Source organism: Megalops cyprinoides, chromosome 17, assembly GCF_013368585.1.
Source record: "Megalops cyprinoides isolate fMegCyp1 chromosome 17, fMegCyp1.pri, whole genome shotgun sequence".
In the NCBI taxonomy this organism is placed as follows: domain Eukaryota; kingdom Metazoa; phylum Chordata; class Actinopteri; order Elopiformes; family Megalopidae; genus Megalops; species Megalops cyprinoides.
In genome coordinates this window covers 26,961,876-26,988,701 of record NC_050599.1, presented here as the reverse complement: position 1 = coordinate 26,988,701, position 26,826 = coordinate 26,961,876, and the positions used below count along the sequence as shown (strand labels likewise).

The 26,826-nt window shown below is 43.9% G+C and overlaps 1 protein-coding gene across 2 annotated transcripts; it reads right to left on the bottom strand.

Annotated features, from left to right (window-relative positions):
* Nucleotides 1–1,045: 1,045 nt before the first annotated feature.
* ylpm1 (YLP motif containing 1) lies at nucleotides 1,046–25,962 on the bottom strand. Of its 2 annotated transcripts, XM_036549515.1 has the most exons (21): nucleotides 25,130–25,962; nucleotides 24,584–24,802; nucleotides 23,170–23,367; nucleotides 21,444–22,060; nucleotides 18,546–20,849; nucleotides 15,957–16,083; nucleotides 14,818–15,016; nucleotides 14,605–14,694; nucleotides 14,149–14,326; nucleotides 12,841–13,034; nucleotides 12,599–12,753; nucleotides 12,420–12,482; nucleotides 12,023–12,142; nucleotides 11,671–11,847; nucleotides 11,378–11,461; nucleotides 10,911–10,994; nucleotides 10,509–10,595; nucleotides 6,450–6,501; nucleotides 2,785–2,912; nucleotides 2,213–2,397; nucleotides 1,046–1,741 (listed from the first exon to the last, which is right to left on the bottom strand). In XM_036549515.1, exons 1-20 carry the CDS (start codon nucleotides 25,721–25,723, stop codon nucleotides 2,251–2,253), a joined length of 5,817 nt encoding a protein of 1,938 aa, XP_036405408.1. In that variant the 5' UTR covers nucleotides 25,724–25,962; the 3' UTR covers nucleotides 1,046–1,741; nucleotides 2,213–2,250. The 2 variants fall into 2 exon arrangements, with proteins under 2 accessions (XP_036405408.1, XP_036405410.1); XM_036549517.1 differs by lacking the exons at nucleotides 1,046–1,741; nucleotides 2,213–2,397; nucleotides 6,450–6,501 and having other exon boundaries at nucleotides 2,831–2,912.
* Nucleotides 25,963–26,826: the final 864 nt, after the last annotated feature.

The window sequence follows — 26,826 nt, the reverse complement described above, 5'->3', positions numbered from 1 at the left end:
CACAAACCCAGAATCCAAAACTAGACTAGAGGAGTCTCTCAGCCCACTTCCTGGTGAGAACTGATCACAGCTGTTACCAAGGGTGGACTTGGACGGCATGGCCATGGGTGACTTCACTTTGGGAATCACAGTAGTTTCAGTAGTGCTGTCTGAAAGCTACTTTAGACAGCAAGTCACAACATGTAAGATTACCTGTCTTTGTTTTTTTTTGGGGGGAAGATATGCCATACATTCTACAGTAAATGTACAGTTATGGGCGAATACAGAAATACAGAATATAATAAGTCAGTATACATGGACAATGTAAGTTTTTTGTTCCATTTTTGTTTAGTTGATACACTGATACAGGCTTGACACCAAAATGTCCACGTCTGTCTAAAGTACCTTTTGAAACCAGAATCCATGATCTATCAACACCCTTTTTATACACGAAACTGACATTTTCCTATTTGTATATTTTGTTTAATTAAGATTTATGACATCCTGAATGTTGGAGGACAAGGACAGAGAAACTCACACTTTTGATTTTCTAAAGGAAGACCTTAAGAATACAAAAGTTCTCTTGTGCTAAGAAACAAGATTCTTATTTTCATGAGCTTTCAGGTTTTCAGTTTCATTTGTTGCAGAAAGAGCAGCTGCCTTGACACAATCACTACAGCTCCATTTCCACTGACCTGCCTTAGCTGTAGCAGCTAACATCTGAGGCATTACCATGACCCACAGTGTGTGGCCCACCCTAGATATCATAGGTAAGTCAAGCAGTGGAAGGTGTGTTTATCCTGTGTAAAAAAACACCACAGGCACAGTGTGTTCCTAATTTTCTAATTAGACAGAAATTGGTAGCACGGTCTTTTCCGCATATCATTAACAGTTTACACAATAGACAGACATGCAAATGCATCATTTGCCATTGTATTTCCTCCAAAACAGTAACAAAAGCAAAGGCACTGGGACTTCCACCTGCATTACGGGCAGGTGAGAAAACATGAAACAAATGAGCAAGCGGTTTCATTTATTTATGAACACAATGTAAATGAGAAAAAGTTCAACTCGGGCTGTTCAGCTGTACTTAAGCAGCAGGTTAGACTGTCCGTTGAAATGCAAACCACCATACTGGACTGCATTAGAATGGCACAAGTACAGCTAAGGCAAGTCAGTATGAAAAACAGCTTCAGACTACACCCACTTTTCTGCAGACTTGAGATGGAAGAATGAAATATTATGAATACATGTCTCAAAGGTGACTTATGTGCAGGTTGAAATACTTTGTTGGATGTTTTTCACTTTGTCAGTTAGCCTTGGCTTTTAAGTCAAGAAACAGGACGGGACCACGGAACCGCATTTTGAAGTGAGAGACAGGTGTACGATTCATTCAGAAAATGAGAACGGAGTCCATCGCTGGCTGAAAAAAAACAAGACTCTTAAGGGTAAAGCCCATATGACCAGTCACATGAGCTAATCCAGAAGGCTCTCTTTTGAACTTTTATTGTTTTATTTTTAAAATTAAAATGAACAGTGCTAACAGTACACAAGAGTATAAAAAATGAGAAGCACACCCAGCACAGCTAAAGGGACTGCTTGGATCGTCATCACGGGGATTTACCATTAAAGCATGAAATAAAAAACAAACTGGAGTAACTGAAGAAAATGAAAAACTTTTCTTGGGACCCAATGATGAATACAACAGCCTCTCTTTTCAACTTCGGTGGAGCAGGGTTTTCTTCCCCCCACAGTCAGGGATCTGCAAGGAAAATGTAGATATTGGCTGAACAAATATGTAGACAAGTTGCATGTAAACAAGGATTTGCTTTTTAGGGGACAGTTACGACAATATGCATCCTACTCTGTAGACTTTCTTAAAGCAAAGACAGTGGCAAATTTCAGTGTCGATTACAAACTGATGTTAAATGGTATTCTTTGTAAAGTGTTGAACTACCTTTAAATGGAAATGTAAGGCTTAGAAAATGAGTTAGAAACTACAAACTAGTAAAGTAAGGCAGAAAATCATTTGATTTTCTGAAAAAACAGATGGCTAGCTCAAAGCAAAACGACTCTGTAGCCTTAATATGTGCACAATGCCAGGTTTTAACTAAAAATTGTCAAATCTTGCTTTTCCTCCACTATACAAGACTGATCCCAATGACTTGAAATGCAATACAAATAAGTGATACACTAGTGAACCAAACGAAAAGCTAAAACAGGAATGACTCACCTGAATTAGCCGACAGATTGCACTGTGAAATACTCTTCTTAGAAATACTTTGTGCGATTGAGGGCTCGTTGAGCGAGCTGTCCACTCTCGTCAGTGATTTTCTCCCAGTCCGTCTGTCCCACTACAAAGCCGATAGCACGTTTCCTATCAGCGTCTTTTTTCTCTTCCAGATCTGCCCACCGCACCTACAGCACAGGAGGGGGAAAAATACCAAACGCGTCGTGTCATGAACGTGAGGTAGAGCTGGTGGCTCTGACAGACGCTGCCAGCAGATGTGTGCGAGGACAATTCAACTCAAACAGCCTCCACTTATTCATGAAACTGAAAAACGCATAAAGATGAATGGCGGGGGATTGTGACTTTACCCGTGTGTTCATAATGACATGGTTGAATGAGGGGGGGGGGGGGGGGAAGATGATGACCTTGATAAGTTGATCCTCACTTATTTTAACATGTCCAAAAAAAATATTAAAATGGTTTCCTGCTAAACGAAGCAACATTGGTCAAGGTATGTTAGCAATGCTCCAGCAAAGAAATGACAAAGAAGGGGGGGGGGGGGGGGTAGAAATTACCCTCTTCTTTCCTGGCTCTGACATTCGGGTGGCGTAGTCGTCAGGGAGCTGAAGGAAGTCCTCCATGCCGGACATACTGTCCTCATCTCGCTTCCTCTTTCCACCGCTCACCAGTCCGTCTAGCTTGTCTGCAAAGAAAAAGCGCTGCCACGGTCACCTTCAGGTCCAGGGAACCAAACGCCTTCTCGTTCGCACACAGCCACGGTCAAGGCGCACTGACCACTGAAGGCTATGTATTCTTGGCGTTAAAAAACCCTTACTTACTCTTCAAAAACAGTCCTCCTTTTTAAGCACAATGCTGGATTAGCAAAATCTGAGAACCAGTTCCACATAGGTTGAGCTATGGTTAAGAGGAAGCAACCAATTGGGGTTCCCTTCGCTAATGGGGACGAAAAAGTGGCCTTGTGTCTTGAGTTCTGGACTCTGAAGTAAACCTCCCCTCCAAGTAACCCCCTACTCATCCAAGTAGAGGATAGTACCAACAATAACAAGAATCTTGTACCTTAGTTGTCCTTAGATGTATCCATCTGTATCTCATGGAGGTCACAATAATGACGCCAATCCCACTTAAAGCCACCTAAAGTGTAGGCGAGATGCACTAGAAATTGTTACAAAAGGCACATTTGAGTACCTAGATTACTCTACTTTTTGCAGACATAGGCATATTTAGGGAACTGTGAAGGTCAAAGAAACCTTGCACAATGGCACTCAAACTGTGGGATCTCCTACAAGCAAAGCTAAAGAAGATACTGACCCAGCTGTTGATATAGTTTGCTGTGTGGGAAGAGGAGGGACAGCTTCTTTTCTGCACTTGCTAGCCAGGTAAGTAGATAGCAAATCTGTCAAGTGGGACCATTTTTACACTTAGCATGGCCGCTAGCAGTTAGTAAGTGACCCAATGCTGTATTTTATAGCTTGTGAAGTTGCTCTGGTGTCTAGTTGTTTACTGACATGAGAGAGTAAAGGTGGAAAAGGAATACACATCCGTTGGCCTTCCGTAGCTAACAGTCCTTCCGTAGCAAACTTCTGTAGCTAATAGTCCTTCTGTAGCAATTTTCATAGCTTACAGTTTATCTGTAGCTAACTTCTGTAGCTAACACTACTTCAGTAGCTAATTTCCGTGACTAATAATGCTTACATAGCTAGCCTCTGTGGCTAATTTTGCTTCTGTAGCTTATAGTCTTCTGTAGCTAACCTCCTCAGTTAATACCTTCTTCCATAGTTAACTTCCATAATAAATATTTTCCATAGCTTTCCATAACTTCTGTAGCCAAATGCATCTCCATAAATGTAAGGAATTTTGTTTTTGTTTTTTTTTTTGCTGGGGCTGATGACACAAAGGTCAGAATGGCTAATGGAAAACAAAAAAACATTTTGTTATTAATAACCAGGTTTAATGGATTTTGACTGCTTCAAACCAAAGCTTTGGGAAAAGGACCATGATTGCCTTATTCTGAATTGATGCCTTTTTGATATTCACTGCTTTCAAGAAATGCACCAGAAGTTAAAACATACAAACACTGTTCTAAAAGAAGTCATACATATGGCCAGATCAAGCCATATAACCAGGTAAATTTAATGCATTTGCTGTTGAAGTCATTCATCTAGGCAAGACTTTTCACCACCTCACACAGGTTTAAAAACAAAAAGTTGCAAAGAATAAACATTTATGCAAACAGATTTCACAGGAGGGGTCCAGAAATGAACACCACACACTGTCCTGTTTGCTGTTTTCAATGTCCAAAACAAATCTGTAAGCACATTTCACCATGTCACTTGTGTCTGTATTCTTTTGACATCAAATCCCATTTGGCCTTTTGTTTGATTATTTTTTTGAATCACTGATAATTTTAGCCATTTATTACTATTTAAAAAACAAGCATCTTGCCAGTCTGCTCATACACAACGATACCTTCCCCATATTAGAATCCTAGGACTGTGTGATGACAACATCCTATAAGTAATCGCATGAACTGTACTTACAGTAAGATTTACTGTATTTACAGTAAAATTCAATATTCACTGTGGTATTAATGTCTTTCATCATATATAGCATTTAAAAAGGCAAAGACATTTAAGTGATGGACAGCATACAAACTGTGGAAAGCCATTTGGAACACCACACCTTATTTTTCTGCCTGTTACATCATGCACTTGAAGGAGTGGTAGTGGTAGTATTTTCTTCCAACAACACAAGACTGACTGAGCAAAATTTTGAAGCTGTTTTTTTATTTTAATTTTAAAGTTTTAAAGTTTAATTTTCTTGGATTACCAGGTCTGTCATGTAGGTTTTTTTATTTGTTTTTTTGGGTACTTATTTTGGAGTTTTTGCATGACTACAGACATAACAAACCATCAAAGGCCCCGGTTACACTTGGTTTTAAAATGTGTCTTGTGCGATTGGATCACAAGTACAAGCGTAAACGACCACCAAGATGCATTGTGATCCGATCACTCAAACCACTTGCTGAGGTGGTCTGAATAAATGTAAATGGTCTGGGACGCATATGACCATATATCTTTTGTAGTGTAAACGCTAATGCATCCTGATGCGTCCCCGCCAGGGACATAATAGGAAAATACGTCATCAATGCAGGACGTGGTGGTTGTTTTGGTGACAGTGTGCCAATGCTCGAAAAAATGCTTTTCTAACATTCTTCCTTTTCGTCTTGTCCTGCGCTCTTTTGCAAGTCGCAATTGACCAATCCCAACAGTTGGAATAGCCTGTACATGTATATTAGTTGTATTATTCTTCAAACATTTTTGTTTTCTTAGCTAGCCTGTGCTAAACAAATCTGGCGACAGAGACTGTCATAGGTGGGGTGACGTAGGCAGTAACGAAATCTAAACACAAGTGGTCAGCTGGACCCCTTGGAGACACATGTTAGACACAGGTGTAAATGGCAATGTGTCTCGGCTGTCCACTTCTGATCCGATTGCCCAAGACGCATTTTAAAACCAAGTGTAAACACGGCCACAGAGAAAACAAAATCTTCACAACTGTTAACCCACACTCACGCTGTTACTTCTTCAAGGATAAGTTTGTGTTTCAGTTGCATTTTAACCACGGCATGTACAGACTGAGAGGTTTCCTTATTCCACACTTGTCTATTTGTGCACTTTCATCTCATAAACTGATAGAATAGATGTATATTTTTACATTCTGGCAAAAGTTATGTATTTCCACATTTCTGACTCCATGAATATCTTGTAAACTGTGGCCGAGGCAGAGAACAAGACACGTGACCACTGAATGGGAAAAGCTGAAAGTCACACTCTCCGAAACACAGATCCCAAGAAAATTTCACAACTCAGCTACATCACTGTGACTGAAAGCCACTGAGCTACCGCACCACTCAGACCAGCATGTTTTTTCACGTCTATTCCAGGTAAAACATTTGCCGTTTCTTACTTAATCTGAAATTTAATTTCAACATTTTCTTGACTTGAAAAACTGGTTATAATTCAGTGGCTTCCTTTTCCAGTTGTGTGGAGACTGTACAGAACTGCAGATGGCACATTTTGGGACAGTGGACTGAGAACAGCAGTAGTGAAATGAATTTACCGCAGTGCCAACTGTAAGGGTATTTGTCATTCTATGCGGCATAATTAGGCAAAACACACATACACCAATAGTGCCACTTATAAACGTTTATAATACCTACCCAGTTTAGCCTCGGAAGTGTCCATCTCCCATTTGCTTTTTGGAATGTAACCCTATATTACACAGAGAGAGACTCAGACAGTTAGACCTCAGTGAGGTGGGGAGGGAGGGGGAGGAGAGAGAGCGGGACTTGAAGACGGGGTGTCAAGGCTTGAAAATAGGATAAGAGTTAAATAAGAGTTAATTCGACAATGTCAGCAACTCAATCGCAAGAACAAGAACACTGCACAGACATCTTTTCAGGATGGGCATGCAAGGAGGTCAGATGTCATGGTGCATCGGGAAGCATGGCCAGTGCAGGTCTTACACCAGTGTCATCAATTTTCAAAACTACTTGTTGCCACAAAACACACAGCAACATTTTGCAATTATTAGTGTCATACATGTGGTATTTCTGGACTTATAAAGCTGGTCTTCAATGCCTTTTACAGCAGTTTAAAGCACCAAAGTTGTTTTTTTTTTTTTTAAATAGAAACAAAACCAAAGCTAAATGTACATGCAAAACACTAGTCATTCAACTACTGCAGTTCTCTGGCATCCATTTGGTTCCCAGCTATTTAGGATGTAAATAATATGTCATATAAACATATGAATGCAGATTAGATGCATGTACATTTTACATCATGTGTAAGCACATGATGGTATCAGCCCACCAGGTCTACCGGCCTGCTTGCTAGTGTCTTTTACTGCACATCTGGTGACTTCCCTGTCAACAGTGAGATAATGGTATCCAACAATTGATGGATCAAAAAAGTACCTGGCCCAAATCTTAAATGTATCCAGAGGGCTTCTGACTGACAGTTATCATCACCTGAACATACCACTCCAAAGAACTATTTCCACTGCCAGTCCATCTTAATATTATTTTCAAACAAGCGACTGTAAGAGCAAAATGGAGATCTTGGAGGACTTGTTTAGAGTATACCTGGAATTTATGCCATAGGCCGTACACAGGAGAAAGAAAAAAAAAAAACAACTAAATTGCAAAAAGGGATTGAACAATTGTTTACAGAACTCCAGCTTTTCCCAGCTTTCCCAGGGGAGGCAATCATAAATGTAGCCAGCTATCTAACTAAGACTAGCCATGTATAAATATCTTGCTAGTTTTGGAGTTGATTAACTGATTAGTTATCACACACTGCTGCATCTGTAGTTAGCTAGCTACAGAGCTACAGCAGCAAGCTAGGGAGCTAGCCTTGTTTTCGTTCTGCGCTTGACCTACTGGAATGAATCACCTCCTTGACTTCGAACTGAGCTTTCACACAAACCTGCAACAGATTTGAAAATATAACTAACAAATGAGCAACTGGCAACTCCCCTCCTGCAAAAGAGGTCTGTACCAGCTAATTATCAATGTACAGAGCAGAGACGTCACCAGGCATGTGATCATTCATGGAATATGCCTGGTAAGCCAGGTTACTAGAGGTACGCAATTAGAAACTATTCTACCTTTAACAGCAAAACCCTTAATAATGCTAACAGGAGGAACTGTTCATTGGAATGTTCATTTTTACTTTGTAAGACCATGTTTTATTGGTTTATGGGTCTTTCCATCTCCCATATATCCTCAACTATCAACAAGTATCACTATGAGCATAGCACTGGGTTAAGAAACTGGACAAAAATAAAAGTCATGCAAACTTTTCTTATGTGCCCATTTCATCCACTGACACCTGGCTGGTCATGGTGGATATTTCCCTAATAAACACATCCTGCCTAAATTTATACCTCTGTACTGCATTAATGCTGCTTTTTGAAGAATCAATAGGATACTTTTGACCTGTCATGCATGATTTTTAAAATTCCTTTTGAGTGATTAGAGCACTTCATCTTTTTTCCCCAGGCCATTAGCCCTCTGATGAATACTGCAGATCCTAAGAATACTTAGACATGGGCTCTCCAATAAAAGCCAGGCTGCTGCTGCAGGACCAGGGGGCAGCTCGCCTCTGGACTGAATGGTTAAAACAAGCACTGCCCACAAGAGCCTGCTTTTGTATGATATATCAACCTAAGTTCTTTGCTAACTGTGGCCATTATTGATTTCTATGCCACATCCTTGAAAGAGTAGAGTCAACCAATGTTTTTATTGAGTTTTAAACTTGTCCACCTAATTAAGAATTTAATTTGTATATAAATCTACTTATACCCACCAAAAGTAACACTTGGTGAGTGTTCTGGGGCAAAAGGCCTGCCACTCACCGTAACAAAGTGAATGAAAGAACAACATTTTAAGCAAATTAAAAGAAGGAAGCAATTTGACATCTCTGCTCAAGGATAAATTATTATTATTATTATTCTCTTAAGAGCTAAGAAAGTGCAAATATTTCCTGCACTAAATCTTTGTCTCTAAAGACACACAGATATTTAGTGCAGGAAAACATTTCTAATTTGTACTACTGTACCGCATAGAAAATATACAGCGCCTGTATGAAACTATTGGTGATTTGACAACCATTTTTTATAATCAGCAAAGTCAAATTTAAAGGTTCAGTTCTGCATGTTTACTTGGAACACTTTCATTAAGCACAGTGTCTTGCTGGACATTTTCGAGTGCATACTTGAGAGAAAGACAAACTGAGTATATTATGGCCCTTTAGACCATGTAAGGGTAACAGATTCAATATTGGTCTGTGGGCTACACTGAAAGTAGGTCTTGAAGAAATGCAGTTACTTAAAAAGTAAACAACAACAAAAAACTCAAGTGGATTTCATCCTTTAGAGCACAATTTTTTCACATTAATCGATTATTGCTGGAACATTTTGCAACCATTTACTTTATGATTATGATCTTTGAATCTTTTTTTATACCTAATATCTTAAAAAAATTCTCTTAAAATTGCTTTGCAATTATTTAATATTTCAGTATTATCTTTATATATCTAGCCTTTAAATGTTTATTACATGATCACATTTCTCCCTCTAGTGATTCAGTTTATTGGTGATTTATAGCTAGCATTGGATTATTGTACTTCAGTCAATATGCTGCTTAATCCGAATAAATGTTTTTTAAAAAAGGAAAATGATGAATTACTCAAGAATGTCAAATGTGTCAATTAATGAATCCTAAAAGCACTGTATCAAAATGCTTATTGCCAGGTAGGTATTGTGCAAAATGCATAGGACACCATGACAAGTTAATTCACATGTAAAAGTAACACATTCTTGGTAAGGTGAGATATGAGATATCTGAAATACTTTTTTCAATGAAAGCAAACTGCTCTGTGCAATTTAATTTGACTGAAAAAAAACACTGTCCTGTTGCATTTTTAAACCAGACATTTTCACTCCCATCAACTGTGAGATGTTTCATGCTACAGCTGATATTATTCAAATACCAGTGAAATGGATCAATCAGGGTTTTTCCAGAAAAGGCTTGAAATACACTTCAAACATTCAGACACCATGTTTTTTTAAGAGAAATATGCAAGCATTTACTTTGTATGTTACCATGTTGAGTATTTTAGTGTTTAAATCACTTCATTGATCTAGTTGTATTGTACTAAAAGAAATTTTTACAGACATAATGTTTTTTAATATAAAGACATTTACACTATGCATTTAGAGAATTTAGAAATTAACCTTTTTTCCCCAGGCCATTAGCCCTCTGATGAATACTGCAGATCCTAAGAATACTTAGACATGGGCTGAAATGGGCTAATGGGCTAAATACTTAGACATGGGCTAAATCTGAAATCTCGTCATCTGTACTTTAGAATTTGTCTGTTGGCTTTATGATCACTCTTCACATTTTTGCAAATTGATATGATAATACCATTTCACATTTTTGATTTGTTGGGGGGTTGCAATTCTGATGTTTATCCATTTTTCTATATCTCCATTTACCACAGAAACCAGACAATACAATAAAAAAATCAATCCTTTAGAAACTGTTTTTAAACACGTTATTAGGAAACACAGATTTTCAAATGTTCAATCTAAAAATACAACTGAGCCTTGTCACGCTGAAAATAACTGCATCGTTAGCTTGCGAAAATAAACTGAAACACTATCAATCTCAAAAAAGAACAAATGGCACATGCATAAGAAGCTTTAGTCCTACCAGATCCGCCTCCTCTTCCTCCGCGGCAGCTTCCTTGGTTTCGGCTTTCTGCTCCTCCTCTGATGGGTTAAAGTCTTCCATCTCCACCTGAGGGCGGGAATTAATCAGAACCATTCCATTGGGCGAGTGCTGTCCGTCATGAGGGAGTGGAACACAACTCTTTCTTTTTTCCCCAGTTTAGGTTCCAGAACACAGTCCAAGACTAATTTCTAAAGCCAGTTATTTATGTATTTTTTAAGTTTAGCATCTCGGGGTCATACAGGTATTTCTGTAACATATTCCCCTAATCTGGGACTTGACCTGATGCCGTAGCTCAACCAGGTCACTTTTAAGAAGCCAAATTTGTTCAAAAGCAACCTTTCATGGATGAAAAACTCACACAAAACCTTCCACAGCACATACCTCTTCTATGGCTGCGTCTTGTAACAGGGACCTGATATCCAGCCGCACCATGTGCCGGGGGGAGGGCTCCCAGTTAGCAGCCATCTGTCAAAGACAACACGTCAACACCTTCCTGCTCCAGCCTCCAAGGAAGGAAACTTTGCTTTTTTACTGGATGTTTCAGAATGTTCGCTCAAACAGGAAAAAATTATTTCATTCTCCTGCATTAAAGAGGGCCATCGCCATGTGCTAAAGTCAGAGTCTGGGAACAAAGGGACAGAAAAAAATAGAAAAAATGGAGATTCTTCTGTTGTGAAACCAAATTTTTGCATTTCAGAACCCGTACAATACTATGTAAACTATGATGACAGACGTTTGAGTTACCCTTTGAGAGAAATTTATTTTAGTGTTAGTCGGTCCAATGTTTTTACAAGCTTCATTGGTCAGTTTCTCTTAATCCTTTATTTCAGCCTTGTTTTGACACAGACCTTCACAATGTCTTTCAGCTTTCGCCCATGAACGTTTCTCTTGGCACAAGTCTGGTTGTCTGCAGTGATTTCAGCCAAGTACACCTGCAAAAGAATCAAAGTGCCAGTTAAAGTCTCAATCCTCCAAACTTTGCAACCAGCGGGAAAAAGATCAAAGCAGCTTATTGTGAGACAGTGGCGAATTAACACAGGGGGGTGGAGGGTTGGGTGGTTAGAGATATCGAGGTAAACCGTAAGCCATGCTCTAATGCCACTGGTCCAGTTATGTTCGCTGGGCAGTTCTGATGACTCACCTCGAAACCTTTGGTCTTGGCTGCGCTCCAGAACTGATCGAAATATTTAACCCGGTCATTGATTGCATCAATTATGATGAACGGGAAAAAGCCATCGTCCAGTGTCTTCCTAAAGGTTTTCAGCATGCTGTTACGGTACGTTTCCTCCATCTCCGGCTCATATTCATATTCCATCACCTGCCAGACAGAGCATTTGTCAAGAACATCCATTGTTCACTGTGAGTTTTCTTGAGGTAAGAAACACATTTAATAAAATAAAACATCAAAACGCAAAGCCCTCAACTTCACGGCCCTCTTGTTGTGTGGTTCCAAATTCTTGTGGAACCGGGAGGAACGGAGACAACTCGCGCACCTTGCTTTTGACCCGCTTCCCTGTGTCGGGGTCCTTCTCCACCTTCTCCACCTCCGCCATGAAGTAGTCATCCAGCCCAAGAACCCGAGGGGGCGCACCTCCGCATTCTACCTCTTTATCCTACAAGACGCAAACACCAGCATGAGATCCTTCCCTCTTACACCTCCTACTGTGCTATAACAACTGATGCAGTTTCCTGGACAATGCAGCTACAATGCCGATGCAGCGTCATTGTTATGAATCTGAATTTAGCCTTCAGTACCTACAACTTTGTGACTGCATTTCCATCTATGGTGCTTTTTGTGAGCTGCCTCTATATGCATTGCACTAAAAACGTTTTAAAAAGACGGGGGGAACAAACAGAAAGTCGTGTCAACAGGAAAGGCATTCCACTCACCCGGATCAGCTTTGCCACATGGCTTTTGCCGCTTCCAGGCAGCCCTCGCATTATAATAACAATCTAGACGCAAAAAACACATTGGAAGAGTTAAAACACAGAAGAGAAACTGGATGAATGAAAGCCGTTTTGTGAAGTGATAGGAAAGTATGAAACTGTAGGACTTTGGCGAGTCGCACCCTCTCCGGGCGGCTCTCCCTGCCCGGTGGTTTCAAAATGTCGTCCACGTTCTTGGTCTCCGGTTTCTTCTCCACCCGTGGTGGTGCTGGTGGCGGGGGTGGTTTTGGCGGGGCAGGGACAGGGAGCCGCTCCTCGGGGAAGGGCCTCCGGTCACCTGAGACAAACACAAACAAACATTACTGCCTGTTTCCGATCACTAGCAGGCCCACTGAATGTTTGGGGCTGATGGGCAACGCCTCACCTGGGTAGGCCGAGGGGCCGTGGTCGTAGATGGGCCGCTCGGGGACGCGATCGTAGGGCGGGCGGTCGTACATGGGCCTGCCGTAGTGCTCGTCGCGGTCCCGACTGCTGCGGCCCTCACGATCCCGCTCTCGGCTGTCCCGCATCTCCCGTTCCCTGTAGCCCACCGGGCGTGGCGGAGGCCCCGGGGGCAGCCTGAACCCACAAGCAAGACAGACACAGGTCACACTACGGTAATAACACTATAATCACACAGTAACATTGCTGTAACCGCAAGCTAATAATGCTACAACTGTATGTTAATAAGGACACAACTGCATGGCAATAATGCTACTGCATATTAATACTGCTGCAACTGCATGATAATAATACCTGCACAGTAATGATTCTATAATGCCAGGGTGATGACATAACTGCATGGTAATAGCAGTATAGCTGCATGGTAATAACTTCAACTTGCCAATCAAGGATCAGAGTCCACAGTACAGTGACAGCCAATGTGACATCATGGTTTGGGTAGTGCACTGTTTAGTGATTCCAACGTAGAGATGAAATGGTTACTGGTTTCAAGGTAAACCGTGGTAAAATTCCCGACGGTTAGTATTACCGTTTCAATTTTTAATTATCATTAAAACCGCGGTTGATTACCACGCTTTGAAAAACTCACGTTACATATGGTGACAAAATGGAACGCTTACTGGTTTCACGGTAAACCGTAATGGTTAGCATTACCGTTTTAATTATCATTAAAGCATTACCGCACTTTGAAAAACTCACGTTAAATACTGTTTTCTTGTCTGCAATATGCACAAAGTGCAGTTACCTCTCATGGCCACATGGTGCCGCCTTTAATGTTAATGCATATTTGATATGGTTTTCATATGTTTACATATGTTTGTATTGGCCATGTTATTATTTTAATGTTTATGCAAACAAAAAGTGCATAGTGCTGCTAACTTTATTTGTGGTTTTCAATATAAAACTTGGTGAAATGATTTCAGTTTGTGTATCAGCACATTTTAACAATACCGTGACAATACTGATAACCGCGATAATTTTGGTCACTATAATCGTGATATTAAATTTTCATACCGTTTCATCTCTATTCCAACGCCGATTGAATGTAGGGGTGTTTGAATTTTAATAGGCCTGTATACCACTACAGGCCTATTAAGCCCATATTGCACTCAGCCTGTCTTCAGTTTATTTTGAATTAAGACTTTTTGAAATATCTTCAAATTGGCTCTTGCCATGAATGATATCCTTTGTGCAAAAGTGCAAAAAAACCCAAACCAAGCATTGACCATACCTATCGTCTCTCAGATAGCGTTCTCTCTCATAGCGCTCCCTGTCGTAGTCCAGGGGTGGCTTGTCCTGGTACAGATCTCGGTCGCGCTCTCTGCTGTAGTCCCGCCGGTCCATGTATGGGTCCAGTCGTCTGTCGTAGTAAGGGTCTCGATCATAGGGGTCTCTTGGGCCCAGGGGCTCTGAGGAAGAACCACACAAATTCCGCCTTGTCATTTACAGGACGGTTTATTTTCACAAAGAGCCTGAAGTCTGTCTGTTGTGCCCTGGTCTATGTAAACTGTATGCGAATGGCTGGTCCTTCACAAACTAGCACTGATATGAAATGGAACCCCTTGGAGCCTATGTTTCCCAAGCCATTATAAACTGTATTCTGCCTGAACTCTCAAACCAGCATGAAACAGAACCCGCCTGAACTGGCCTTTCTCAAACCAGCACTTAGATCACCACCAGAACTTGCCTTTCTCATAGGGCCTCTCAGACGGCAGCGGGTCAGGCCTTAACACGATCCTCTCGCCATAAGAGATCCGCTCCACTGTAGAGCCACCATCTGAAAGAGGAGATTTAACACGAGAGATGAGCCAAGCAGCAGGGGGCGCCCATCAAAATCCCATGTGGTACAGCTGTAAGGACCTCCCTCTTATGTCCCTACAGCTACTTTAGGAGCACCTACCGTGCCCGTGGCCATAGTCTACAGTCTTCGGGATGATAGGTGGTTTTGGGACGATGGGTGCGGCCAGGGGCTTCCCATCCATGGCAGGAGGCTGTGCCATCATATAACCTGGATCTGTCACCGGGGGGACTGGTCCAGCCTCCCACGTCCCCACAGAAACGGGAGGGGCCTGTCCTGGATCAGCCCTAAGGTTGGTGGCCTGCGGAGGGGGGAATCGAGTATGTCAGGTCAGTTGCTAATCTACATGTGGGTCTTGGATGACCAAACTGTTACACAACACAAAGTCATATAGCAGTCCAACATAAGAAAAGTTACACCCTTTTCTCAATGGTAATTTCAGTCTGAGAAAATGGCTGCTATTACCCTGTATGAGACAGACACTGACTTCAGATATAACAAATATCACACAAATGTCAGTACAGCCTCACTGACAAGGAAAGAGTCATACAGAAAACAGCAAGTGAGCAAGCTACAACCCAGTTATAACTCATCATTGCAACACTCACCAGAAATTATCCGACACATTATCAAAGATGGAAGTTAAGGGTCATTAAGAGTAAAATAAAATCTAGCCAAATAGCATGGTAATTCACCAATGTTCACTGAAACTAGCTAGCTACCTGTAAGTAAATAACATTTCATGCCAACATTATTTTGCTGCCAGTAGTCATCTTACCTTACCTATCATGCATCTTGTATCTTTAAGAGAAACAAATTAAGTTCAGTATGGAGCATTTAGCCAACAACAGGTTTTTGGTACATCTGTTTTGATGTGATTTGATGTTAAGTGCTGTTGTGAACTTAAAAGGTGACTAAAGAATAACCACAGTGTGGATTAGCCATATTTTTGATGAAAATTTCAAAGGCTTCCCTACATTAGCTCAGAGATTAAGAAGTTGAAAGCATTATTAGTTAAAATAGTTACCTAGTAAGATTCCATTTTGTATTTCAATCCAGAATTGTGTAGACTGAAAATACACTGTACTGAAATTCACTACTGTACTGAGAAGTACTGAAATCCACTGTTTATCTATTTATTCTATTTTCTGGGCTCAGATTATAAACGCTTTAGTTCAAGTGACCTCCTTAATGAGGGATGATGGGTAAATTATTGAACAGAAACTACACGACTGGTCTACCTGAAGGGCGCTCCTCACTTCCGGGGGAATCTCCAATCCCAGCAGGCCAGGAGGGATCTCAGGCTGCACTTCCACGGTCTCAGGTTTGAGGAAGTCACCCATTACATTTTTATTTTCCTGGAGTTCTCTGTCCACCAGACACAATGCAATAAATAAACTTGGTGAAAAGTTTATTAATATAGTCAAACTCATTAATTTTGTCAAGCACATTATTACTATTATTATTAATCACTACCACTATCCGAAATAACATTATATGGTACACATTACAAACTACAAATGGTTCCTACTAGGGCTGGGTGATATAGCCGTCGCAATATATTGTATAGCTATTTTTAGCGCAATAACAGCTATCCCCGGTATGTGGCGTTAGGTTTCTTCCCGTATGTTTTTTCTAGGGCTGCCCCCTAATAGTCGACCAAACATTAGTCGATTAGAAGAGTCTTAGTCAACCAAGTTTTCATTGGTCGGTTAGTCGCAGAAAAAAACCCCTCAAACTCCATTCGGGAGCTGCGCCTTGTCGTTAAAAAGCCTTATCGTCAAACTATGTCAGGCAGGAAATCATCCAAAGTGTGGGATCATTTCGTACGTGTAAAGGACGACCCCAAGAAGGTGACATGCAAACTCTGCATGCAAAGATTCGCCTATCATTCGTTGACCTCAAACATGACTTATCATCTGAAACATGTAGGGGAGAGCCGGTACAAACGTAACACGGGACGAATTTTCTCCGAGCCCATACAAGTCTGATTTGCCTGACTGGAGTTATACCCAAGAAGCTGTTTTCGATCACAGAAAGTTAATTCACTCAAGCTGTACATTTTTTTTGAACGACATATTGTGCCTATTGTTTCATGTGTCATAGTCGTGATCATTTGAAAGATTAATTAGTACTTTAACACATCCTGAAGTTTGCCATGTCAGAGTTTCTCAGTTTAGAAGCAAGTCAGGTTTAACTGTCAGGAGTCTTTATCAGGACGATTGTAACAGTTGTTTCTTTCGTGCCTCTACAATAACAACTATATTTATTATATTATTATACCGAAGTCGTACCACATTTGTACAAAATACCAGCACCTGGTATTGATAGAACACACATGTGAGTTGTTGATCACAATGAAAATTAGTTTCTGTCTGTAACGTTATCTTTTAAAATGACATATCTGAAAAGTGTTACTTTCGTCCCAGCTCTCCCCTAAGTAGCCTAACGTTATTATCCCTTTCGCACGTAACTTATTTTTATGCAATGTAGTGCGCTACATTATGTTACATGGATCGTTATGTTTTCATTAGTGCTATTAAGCTTCTCGTAGTTTTCAGTTAGCATTTGCTATATTTTTTAACATTAAATCACTTTCCTCAAAGCTAAAATTAGCTAGAATTTTTCCAATCTAGTGTTCTAATTGTAAATCGCTAAAACCCGGTTTTATCATATGCGCTAAATGGCTAATCACACCGGTGTGACCATACGCGCAAAAGGGTTATTCCATTATGGTAAATAATTAATGGCCTAATTAACATTAATGAATTGCAAAGTTAAGCCTATATGCAGCTAAATAAATATACTGTCATATGCGCTATTAGACTTATCCAAGTGTTAATGGGGACTGGGGAAACTTAATTACCTCGCTTACTGCATGTTTAACTTCATGTTGTTTTTTATTTATCATTTGTTTTAAGTTATTGTGCTGGTGTTACAAGTTCATAAGTTGCATTATGTTATACTGTGTTGAAATAAATTAACAAAATTCAGTCTCCTTGCTGGTTGTTCTGACACATTCAGAATCATTACTGCTTTTGCTGTTAGCATTGTAATAACAGACGGCTCGCTTCGTGCTGCACTTGTAAAATTTATATTTTAAAGGCTCATTATCACGGTTTTGTATTTCTCTGTCACTGTAGCACAGTGTTAACAATGTTACTTATAACATTCTTCCTCAGCCCTGGAACTCAAACCATTTTCTGATGCCCCAAAAAATATATATTTAATTATTCAAGTTAATGTCATAAATGTGCAACGACTAATCGACTAATGACTTGAACTAACGACTATTAGTCGACTAGGAAAATCTTTGGTTGGGGGCAGCCCTAGTTTTTTCCCTTTAGTCATACCTGATGCGGGAGCCGAGGCCATGTGAAATGCTTCCGGGGAAAAAATGCCACTCGTATTTATTCAATGTTGACATCACAGCAATGGCACTATGCTGCTTCCATGTGGTAGATAGAAACACATGGCTACAAAGAGTGAAAATATATGCTAAGTTAATAGGTAAGTTAACCAACATATAGATACAAGTGATATTTTTCTGCCCTGGAAGCATTTCACTGATCTTTGGAGGTGTGCTCCCACATCAGCTGGGCTATGACTGAAGGGAAAAAAATATGGGAAGAAACCTAACGCCACATACGCCTATAACTGAGATAGCGGTTATTGCGCTAGAAATAGCTATGCGATACATAGCGATGGCTATATCGCCCAGCCCTAGTTCCTACAAATCAGCAGCTGGTCGAATACAAAAAAGGGACATATTTATGAATGTCAAAATCTTGGTTTACAATCAATGTTGCTGGTGGGCCTGCTGTAATTACCTTATCATTTTAAGCTCCTGAGCAGCTTTCAAAATGATCTCATGTTGCCTTTGAGAAAGAGCCAGGATACCCTTGCCAGCTCCAGGTGAGGCCTGGTCCAGGGGGGTCTCTGATGGATTTGGAGGTGGTGCCGGTACAGTGGGTGGGGGCAGCTCCACAGGAGGTTCAGGACAGGCCTCATACAGGGGCCTTCGCTCCTCCGGGGGGAAGCTTCTTTCGGGCAGGGGCCTCTCCCACTCTGGCGGGGGTAGAGGCGGGTAAGCAGGCTCATCACGCCGATACGCAGATTCCTCTGGGTACTCCCGTGCCCTGAGCTCCCCCCTCTCACGGGCCTCTCCCTCATAGGGGTACGGCCGCTCCCGTTCCCCAGCCCACTGGTCTTCCCGGAAACGCTCCGGAGGCCCTCGCGGAGGGTAAGGGGGATACTCCCTGTCTCGGCGCTCCCCTTCCCACTCCCCTTGAGGGGGGTAGAAGTCCTCCTCGCGCTCATAATCCTGGGAGTGGTAGTCGTGCGGCGGTCTCCTATACTCATCTCCCTCAGGCCTGAACTCTCCCCTGTAACCCCGGTCATACATTCCGTGCTCCATGCCTCGGTCTGGGCCATCGTGGGGGGGCGGGGGGCGGCGCAGATCCCTCTCCATCCCATCGTGGCCCATGGGAGGTCCCCTCCTTGAGTCTCTCTCGAGGATTTCGTGAGGCATCGGGGGTCGCCTGTCTCTGTCGTGGGGCGGGCAGGGCCAGCCTGGGTCCCGCTCCATTGGCTCCCGGTGGTAGGGGGGCGGTCCCCTGAGGTCCCGCTCCAGTGCATCCCGCGTTGACGGAGGGGGCCTCCGCATGTCCCGTTCCAGCATGTCCGGGTGAAGGGGCGGCCGCGGGGGCCCATGATCGCGGCGCGGGGGCGGGCCCATGGGGTCCCGCTCCATCATGTCGTGGCGCGGTGGCGGTGGCGGGCCCCAAGGGTCATGCTCCATGTCCTCGTGAGGAAACGGGGGGCGCCTGGGGCCGTGGTGCCTGAGCCCATGCGGAGGGGGAGGGCGTCTGCTCTCCTCGTGGGGGAATGGGGGCCCATGGCGCATCGGGGGCCTCCTCTCCATCCAGTAGGGGTCTCCCTCTTCCCAGTATTCGGGCTCCTGCTCTTTCCAGTGTCTCTCCCTCCCAGGCCCTTCGGGGGGCTCTCGGCCCAGAGGGGGGCCTCCTCTTCCTGGCTCTTCATAGTATTCCTCTTGGTAGTGTTCATCCTCCTCCTCCTCCCCGCCCCACATCTCCTCATGAGGGGGTGGCGGCCTCCTCCCGTGCATCCCGTCTAACGCAGGGTCCTGCCATTCATAGCCTTCCTCCTCCCCGTGCTGAGGCCTGTAGTCGTACTCCATCTGATCCATGTCCTGGGCCCGTGAGCCTGAACTGGGGCTGAACCCGCACGGGGGTCCCACAGGTCCCCCAGGCTGCCCTCGCCCCTGCCCCCGGCCCGGAGGTGGCAGCGGCAGCCCACGCCCCCTCCCGCGCGCCATGGCTGGTGGTCCCATTGGCGGTGGCCCCATTGGCAGCGGCCCCATTGGCAGTGGCCCCATCGGGTGGTCCTTCTGGTGGAACCCGGAAGGAGGCTCGGGAGCGCCAGTTTTGGGCGGAGGGGGTCCGGGAGGCTGGGGTCGCTGTGGCACCCCTCCGCCGATGGCGCTATTTGCAGGGCCCCCTCCTTGATTTATGGGGCCCTTGTTGCCGTTTATGGGAGTCTGGTTCGGCGGAACGGGGTGCTCTGCAGATACTGGCACCTTGGCGCCCACAGCATCGGCCGCTGGTTTGGACTTGTTGCCGCTTTCCTTGTCCAGGTCTTCGGGTTTCTTCTGTGTCTCTGGCTTGACCGTGGTCTGAGGTATAGGTTCGCTTTGGATGAAAAAGCCATCTCCCGAGTCCAATATGTCATCAGACATGGCTCCACAGGAATCCAGGTCTTTCTCATCTGCTTTAGCGACCGCCTGCATTTTGGGTGTTTCGGAAGGTTTGCCTTGTGACTGTGGATCTGAGGGTGCATCAGCCTTAGCCGCAAGTGGTTTATTTTCCGTGGTGGGATCCGCCTTAGGCGGCAGGCCGAACCTGGGCGGCAGGTGGGGTCCAGGAGGCCTCTCGAATCGGGAGGGGCCGCTTGGCCTGGCAGGAGCGTCAAATCTTCCCGGCGCTCCGAATTGGGCGGGCTGGTTACCCCTCGGCGGCTGGTCAAACCTCTGTCGCAGCTCAAACCGTGGTGGTACGTTAAATCTTGGCGGAGGCTCAAACCTTGGGAACCCGTTGCCTCTGGGACCTTCAAACCTGCAACAAAAAAGCATTGACTCATTTTAGGGAAGCAGTGTGACCTTGCAGCTGAAAGGTTGCTTATTCACCTCCCTGCTGGAGCACTACTGTTGCACCCATGAGTAGGGTACTTAACCCACAAATGCCCCAATAAAAATGTCCAGCTGTATAAATGGATAAAACCGTAAGTCGCACTGGATAAGAGGACATGCCAAGTGAAAATGATGTAATGCAAACACACGTAGCACACATTTATTCCCTTCTTCCAGGAAAACAGTGGACATCTTCCATTTATTGCTAACATGTCAAACAGCCAAACAGTGGACTTTTAAAAGTGACTGTCAATGCGACAAAATTTATGTAATAAAGTATCATCGCATCCAGCACCCCTCATGCAAACATCCCATAGCCCTTGACAACAATTTAAAACCACCCCCAACTATTTTGCGAAATTTTGCGAATGCAAAAACATTTATAAACAAACACATGTTGTGGTTTCATCCCTAATATGGGGAAGCAAAAACAGTTGCATTTTATGTCCAGATTTTTAACAAATACATAGTGGCTTCATTTCTAATATGGCATAACTATGGACTGCAAACTGCACCCTACCTGGGGCCTCTTGGGCCTTCAAAGCGGGACTGTGGGCCAGGGGGCCTGGGTCCCCGAACCGGTGGCCCAGCAGCAGGGAAGGGGTCGGGAGGGGCGGGCGCAGCCGGAGTCGCAGGAACGGGGGCTGTGGAAGGCGGGGGGTGGGGCTCCGTGGTGGGTGGCGGTGGCATGCGTGGCGGAGGGACGGCAGGCCCCTGTGGCATCGTGGGCCGGGGGGACTGCGGAGGGGGCACCGGAGGAGGCGTGGGCTCCAGCTTCGAGGGAGGGGGGATGGCAGGTGGAACAGCGAGCGACGACGGCATGGGGGCCTCCGGCACAGGGGGGCGGTACTGCCCAAACTGTCCCATGCCCATCATGCCCCCGTAGGGGGCACCGGTGTACTGGTGCTGCATGGCCCTGAGGGTGGTGACCCTCTCCTGCAGGTGGACGGAGGTGGACTTCATCTGTTCCTGCCACTGCTTCCACTGGCTCTCGTAGTCCTGCAGCTCGTCCTTGTGTGGGTAGGACTGGAACTGCTCCTGCCACAGCTTGAACTGCCGGTCCCACTCCTGGTACACTGGGCCAAACTGCTGCTGCTGCATTTCATAGTGCCTGAGCTGCATTTCCACGGGCATGGTCTACATGGGGGCAGGGGTCAGCAACAAAACACAGTCGACCATGACAGTAAGCACACTCAAGAGTGTAGGTATCACTTGACCATTGTTTTACATAAACGCTGCATAACAGTTTAGTCATTCTGTCAACCCTGAGCGAAATTACATACACATAACTGTCATTTAGCCGTCAGTTTTATTGAGAATGATTAACATAGGTTACAGCTTTTTTTTTCCATTGTCCATTTTCTCCCCAATTTGGAATGGCCAATTCCTCGAATTCTGGAATGTCCAATCTGTCATCATCGATGTTGCACATTCCCATTGCACAACCCCCACTGTCAATCCAGGAGAGCGTGGACAAGCACATGCCCTCCTCCGAGACATGTGATGTCAGCCCCTGCTTCTTTTCGCACTGCGTTCCACAAGCTAAGCTAGCACAGAGATGAGGAAGAAATTTCATATGCAGCTTTGGCATGTAGACCACAGGCGCCCGATCAACCAGCAAGGGTTGCTGTTGCTAATGGGACCGAAGCCCCTGCCGATGTACCCAGCCCTATCCCCGGCGGAACGAAGCCAATGTGTTCCGCCTGTGAGCTCCCAGTCACTGTCGGCTAGTGACACGGTCGGGTTCAAACCCGGGCGTAGTGCTCAGTCTACACTCAGAACAACTGCTTTTACCATCTGAGCCATTCGGGAGCCCCCATAGGTTACAGTTTTATCCATTTATTAAGCTAGATATTTACTGAGGCAACTGTTTAACGGTTTAAGTAACTTGATCACGTAAAACAGAAGTGCCCCAGCAGGGAATCGATCTAACAACCTTCTGGTTATGAGCTGTGCTCCTTACCACTACACCACACTGCTGTCCTAGCCACAAAACCTACATCTATTTCCAAAGCTTTCTCACCAAAACAATCAATCTTATACAAGACTGAAAGCATGCCTTTTAATACATGGAACCATCTCCTTTCATGATAGAAAGGCTATTTTGTTTCTTTCTCCACAAAACTAAATGTCTGGCAGGACAACCTTTGTATAACCACTTTTCCGTAAAACCATCTGGAAACCCAAACAATATAATGAAAATTAAACTAAAGTAGACGCTCCTCCAGTGTGCAGTGTGTGGTTACCTGTAAGTGTGCAGGCTGCTGGATGAACTGCTGGTACTGCTGCAGGACCTGCTGGAGCTGGGCATGCTGCTGCATCAGGGCCTGGTACTGGAAGCCCGCCCGCTGCTGCTGTGTCTGCTGCCACTGAGCCGCCGCCGCCTGCAGCTGCTGCAGCCGCGCTGCCTCCGCCGGGTCGCCTGGGGGGGTGATGATGCTGGGCTGCGCATCACGGGAGAGAGGGGAAATGGGTGCATTTAACAGGCGTAAGAGCGAACCCCTGACTGCATGCAGTTTTAAACACAGCATGGCTCAGGTAAAGCTGAACGGCATGTGGATACCAATGACGTAACATATTGAGTGGGTTTTGAACCGTTTTGAACAAAAGAGGGGAAAAATGCAGAACTAGTTCTCACTCATACCCAGCACAGAAATGAGAATAACAAATAGGTTCATTTTAATGGCAGTGGGGCAAAGAGAGAAAGTACCAGAAGACAAGACAGAAATAAAATACACTAGGCATGCTCTTGTCCAACTGTTGCAGAATCCTCTCTAGGAACTTTAGGTATGCATTCAGACAAGTGTGAAAATACCAACAGAAATCACCCTGGGGTCAACACACTGGCTGCAAGTATCATAGCACTTTCTATAATCAATGAAAAGTGTTTTTGAGGATACACAAGCTATATACTTTTGTAAGTCGCTTTGGATAAAAGCGTCTGCTAAATAAATAAATGTAAATGTAAATATGCAGGAACACCACACTAAATCAGGCTTGTTTCTAGACTACGAGTATGTGAGAACTTAAATTCTATCTGTCAACTCCCCATTAAAATATTAGCGTGACTACATATTTATTTACTGACCATATGAACCACGTGTGAGCGTGGATAATAACACAGTTCAAATTCTTGCTCAAGTTCCATATCAGATTTTAATTTGCAAACCTTCAGTGGTAGGGCTAGTTCTGTATCTAGGTTTGCATGTTGTCATGTCAAGCATGACTAGTTCAAGTCGTGCACTGGTTATTACACCTGTTCACAGTTCCTTGTACCTTTTTCACCTACAGATTTATTATATATTTATGCCAGAGTATGCTTGAATTCACCACGAAACACAGGTTTGTTTACACGCACCAGGTGTGCACACTCAAAGAAAAGTCACAGTTAACTGCTCTTGTCAATTCTGCAAGCATGTTGTTATTGCACAGTTGTCAGAGTCTGACTGAATTCTAACAGAGCTTGCATTCCAGCAGACAAAGTTTCTCACTGACACCACTCTCTGCCTCATTTTCAATTAAGTCTTTAAGAAAGGACACTTTATCCTGAGGGGCATTGCTGCCTACAAATGTGAAAATATTATATGTTGTTTTGGTAGTGGGAATGGTTGGCACTCCTGACAGTTCACCAGATTTGACAGGTAATGTATTCTTTCTTACCTTGGAGTCCTCTGGAGGGGGCGGAGGTGGGGGCTCTTCTTTCGGTGGGGGCGGTGGGGGCGTATTCTTGGGGGGCTCTGCCGGAGGGGGAGGGGCTGCAGGGATCTGACTGGCAGGTGGGGGTTGACTGTCTCCTTGAGGTTTATTGTGTTTCGCCTTCTCGTTTTTCAACCTCTGCAGATTCTGGAGATGCTGTTTATACCAGTACTGCTGCTGCTCCTATATGTTTAAAATGGAAAGTGATACTTAGTTACTCTCAAATTGAGTTAATGCAAAAACAAATGTGAAAATGGATAAAGTCAACTGACGGTGTAATTTTAAAAATCTAAAAGCCTCAAAGCCTCGTTGATATTTTGTAACGTAATCGTTCACGAATAGTTGCACCGATTTTAAACAAGCAGTGTCACTTTTTAGCATTCGACCTTTCCGCTGAAACTATTGGATAGTCGACAATCATCGTTCAGGTTACTTATTGGGTATTGTATCTGCAACATTTCCTAATTACTGATAGAACTGGCAAATGATTTATTTAAGAACTGCACTCACCTGCAGAGTCATAGAAGAAAAATCTGGCTTCTCCTCCTCCTCCGCTTTGCTGGGCTCAGGTGTGTCTTTTTTAACTGCGGCATCGTGTTTATTTGCTTGATGAGGTGCGATGCTGGAACTGTTTTGGGGAGGCACCGGAGGTGTTGGTTCGGGCGGGGGGCGCTGTGCGTCAGACTGTGGCTGCTGTACCGGCTGTGGAGGTGGCTGCTGCAGCGGTGGAGGAACGGAGGGACCCCTCGGTGGCTGATGGTCTTGGAAATTGGAAGGAGACGGGGCTCCGGGACCCAGGCTCGAAAATCCCGAGCCGCTGCCCTGCCAAGGGCCCGGAGGTGCGCCGCCATAGGGGCCGGTGTTATGATGGAGCACCGACTGGAGCTGCTTCTGATGCAGCTGCTGCAGTTGCTGCATCTGCTGAAGATGCTGCTCCCGCAGACTCGAGAAGTTGGACTGGGTCGGTGCGGGCGCAGGCGCCCCATATCCGCCGAATCCACCTCCCGCCGGTGGCGGTCCCCGTAAATGCGGCGGTCTAACGCCGAAATGCGGCTGAGGAGGAGGCTGATGGCCACCGCCGTAATTTCCCCAGGAGGGATACATGCTGGTAGCTAAGCTTAGCGATGTGTAGGCCTTTGGCTTCTCCACACAAAGCCGGCCCACGTTAAATAACGTTTATTATGTAACTGTAGGTTTAGCGCCAACGTTGCTTACGTGTCGCAAATTACCTCGCTATGAAAGATAGCATACAGACATATTTTATTCCATTTCAATTCATATTTTCGAGGGACAATAAGACACAAATCTCTCCAAAGCTATCCGTCCCATTTCCTTCTGCTATGTTACCCTTTTACGAAGGCTCATGGAGACGCGATGACGTAACGGTACGTTGTTGTCAGTGACGCACTCACCTTTGAAACGCCCCTGTCTACTTTGAATAACTTTATTGACAAACGTCGGGGAAAACACAACGACAGAAAACATAGGGAACGCACGTTTAGTTTTCATATTATGTAGTTCTGAAGCTATTTAGGTTTCATGAATGCTCTAAGTTAAAGTTGTGAAAGTTATACAGTGGTGATTATCTTCTTTTAGATTTTGGTCCGTAAGATTCGTTATATCTGTGTTATTCTTACGTGTTATGTTGCCCTGTTATATTACTGGAATACAGACTCATTCCTGAGAATACAGTGATAATTCAGGAGAATAGAGGATATATCTCCCTCATCCATGCAATCAGAATGATTATGCCTTTCCAGTAATGTTTTGTGGATCACCGTCCTTATTGTCACTGTGACTGGTGTGATATACTGTGAATAGTGTGAGATACAAATTCAGAGGAGACACAGGAGTTACACCCCCAGTCTAAAACATTGCAAGTATTGTTAAAAAAGCAGTTCATTTTGAAGAAGTTCTCAGTGGTGGAACTTTCAGTAAACTGCACAAACAGAGTCGTTGCTGTAAGATTTTCAGCTAAAAGCATAGTTAAACTTTCATTAAATAAGACAACAGAAACAAAGACATTTGTTTGCAAAAGTATTTTATTAAGGTGAAAACTACAGAACAGACAGAAGCAAAATGAAAGAGCTAACAATGCTAAAACCAAGAAGCAGCATTGAAAGAAGGGAATGGGACATGTACAATGCAGAGGATAAAAGCATTTATTTAATTGATTTAAAAAAAAAAAAACTATTGTTATGTTCTAT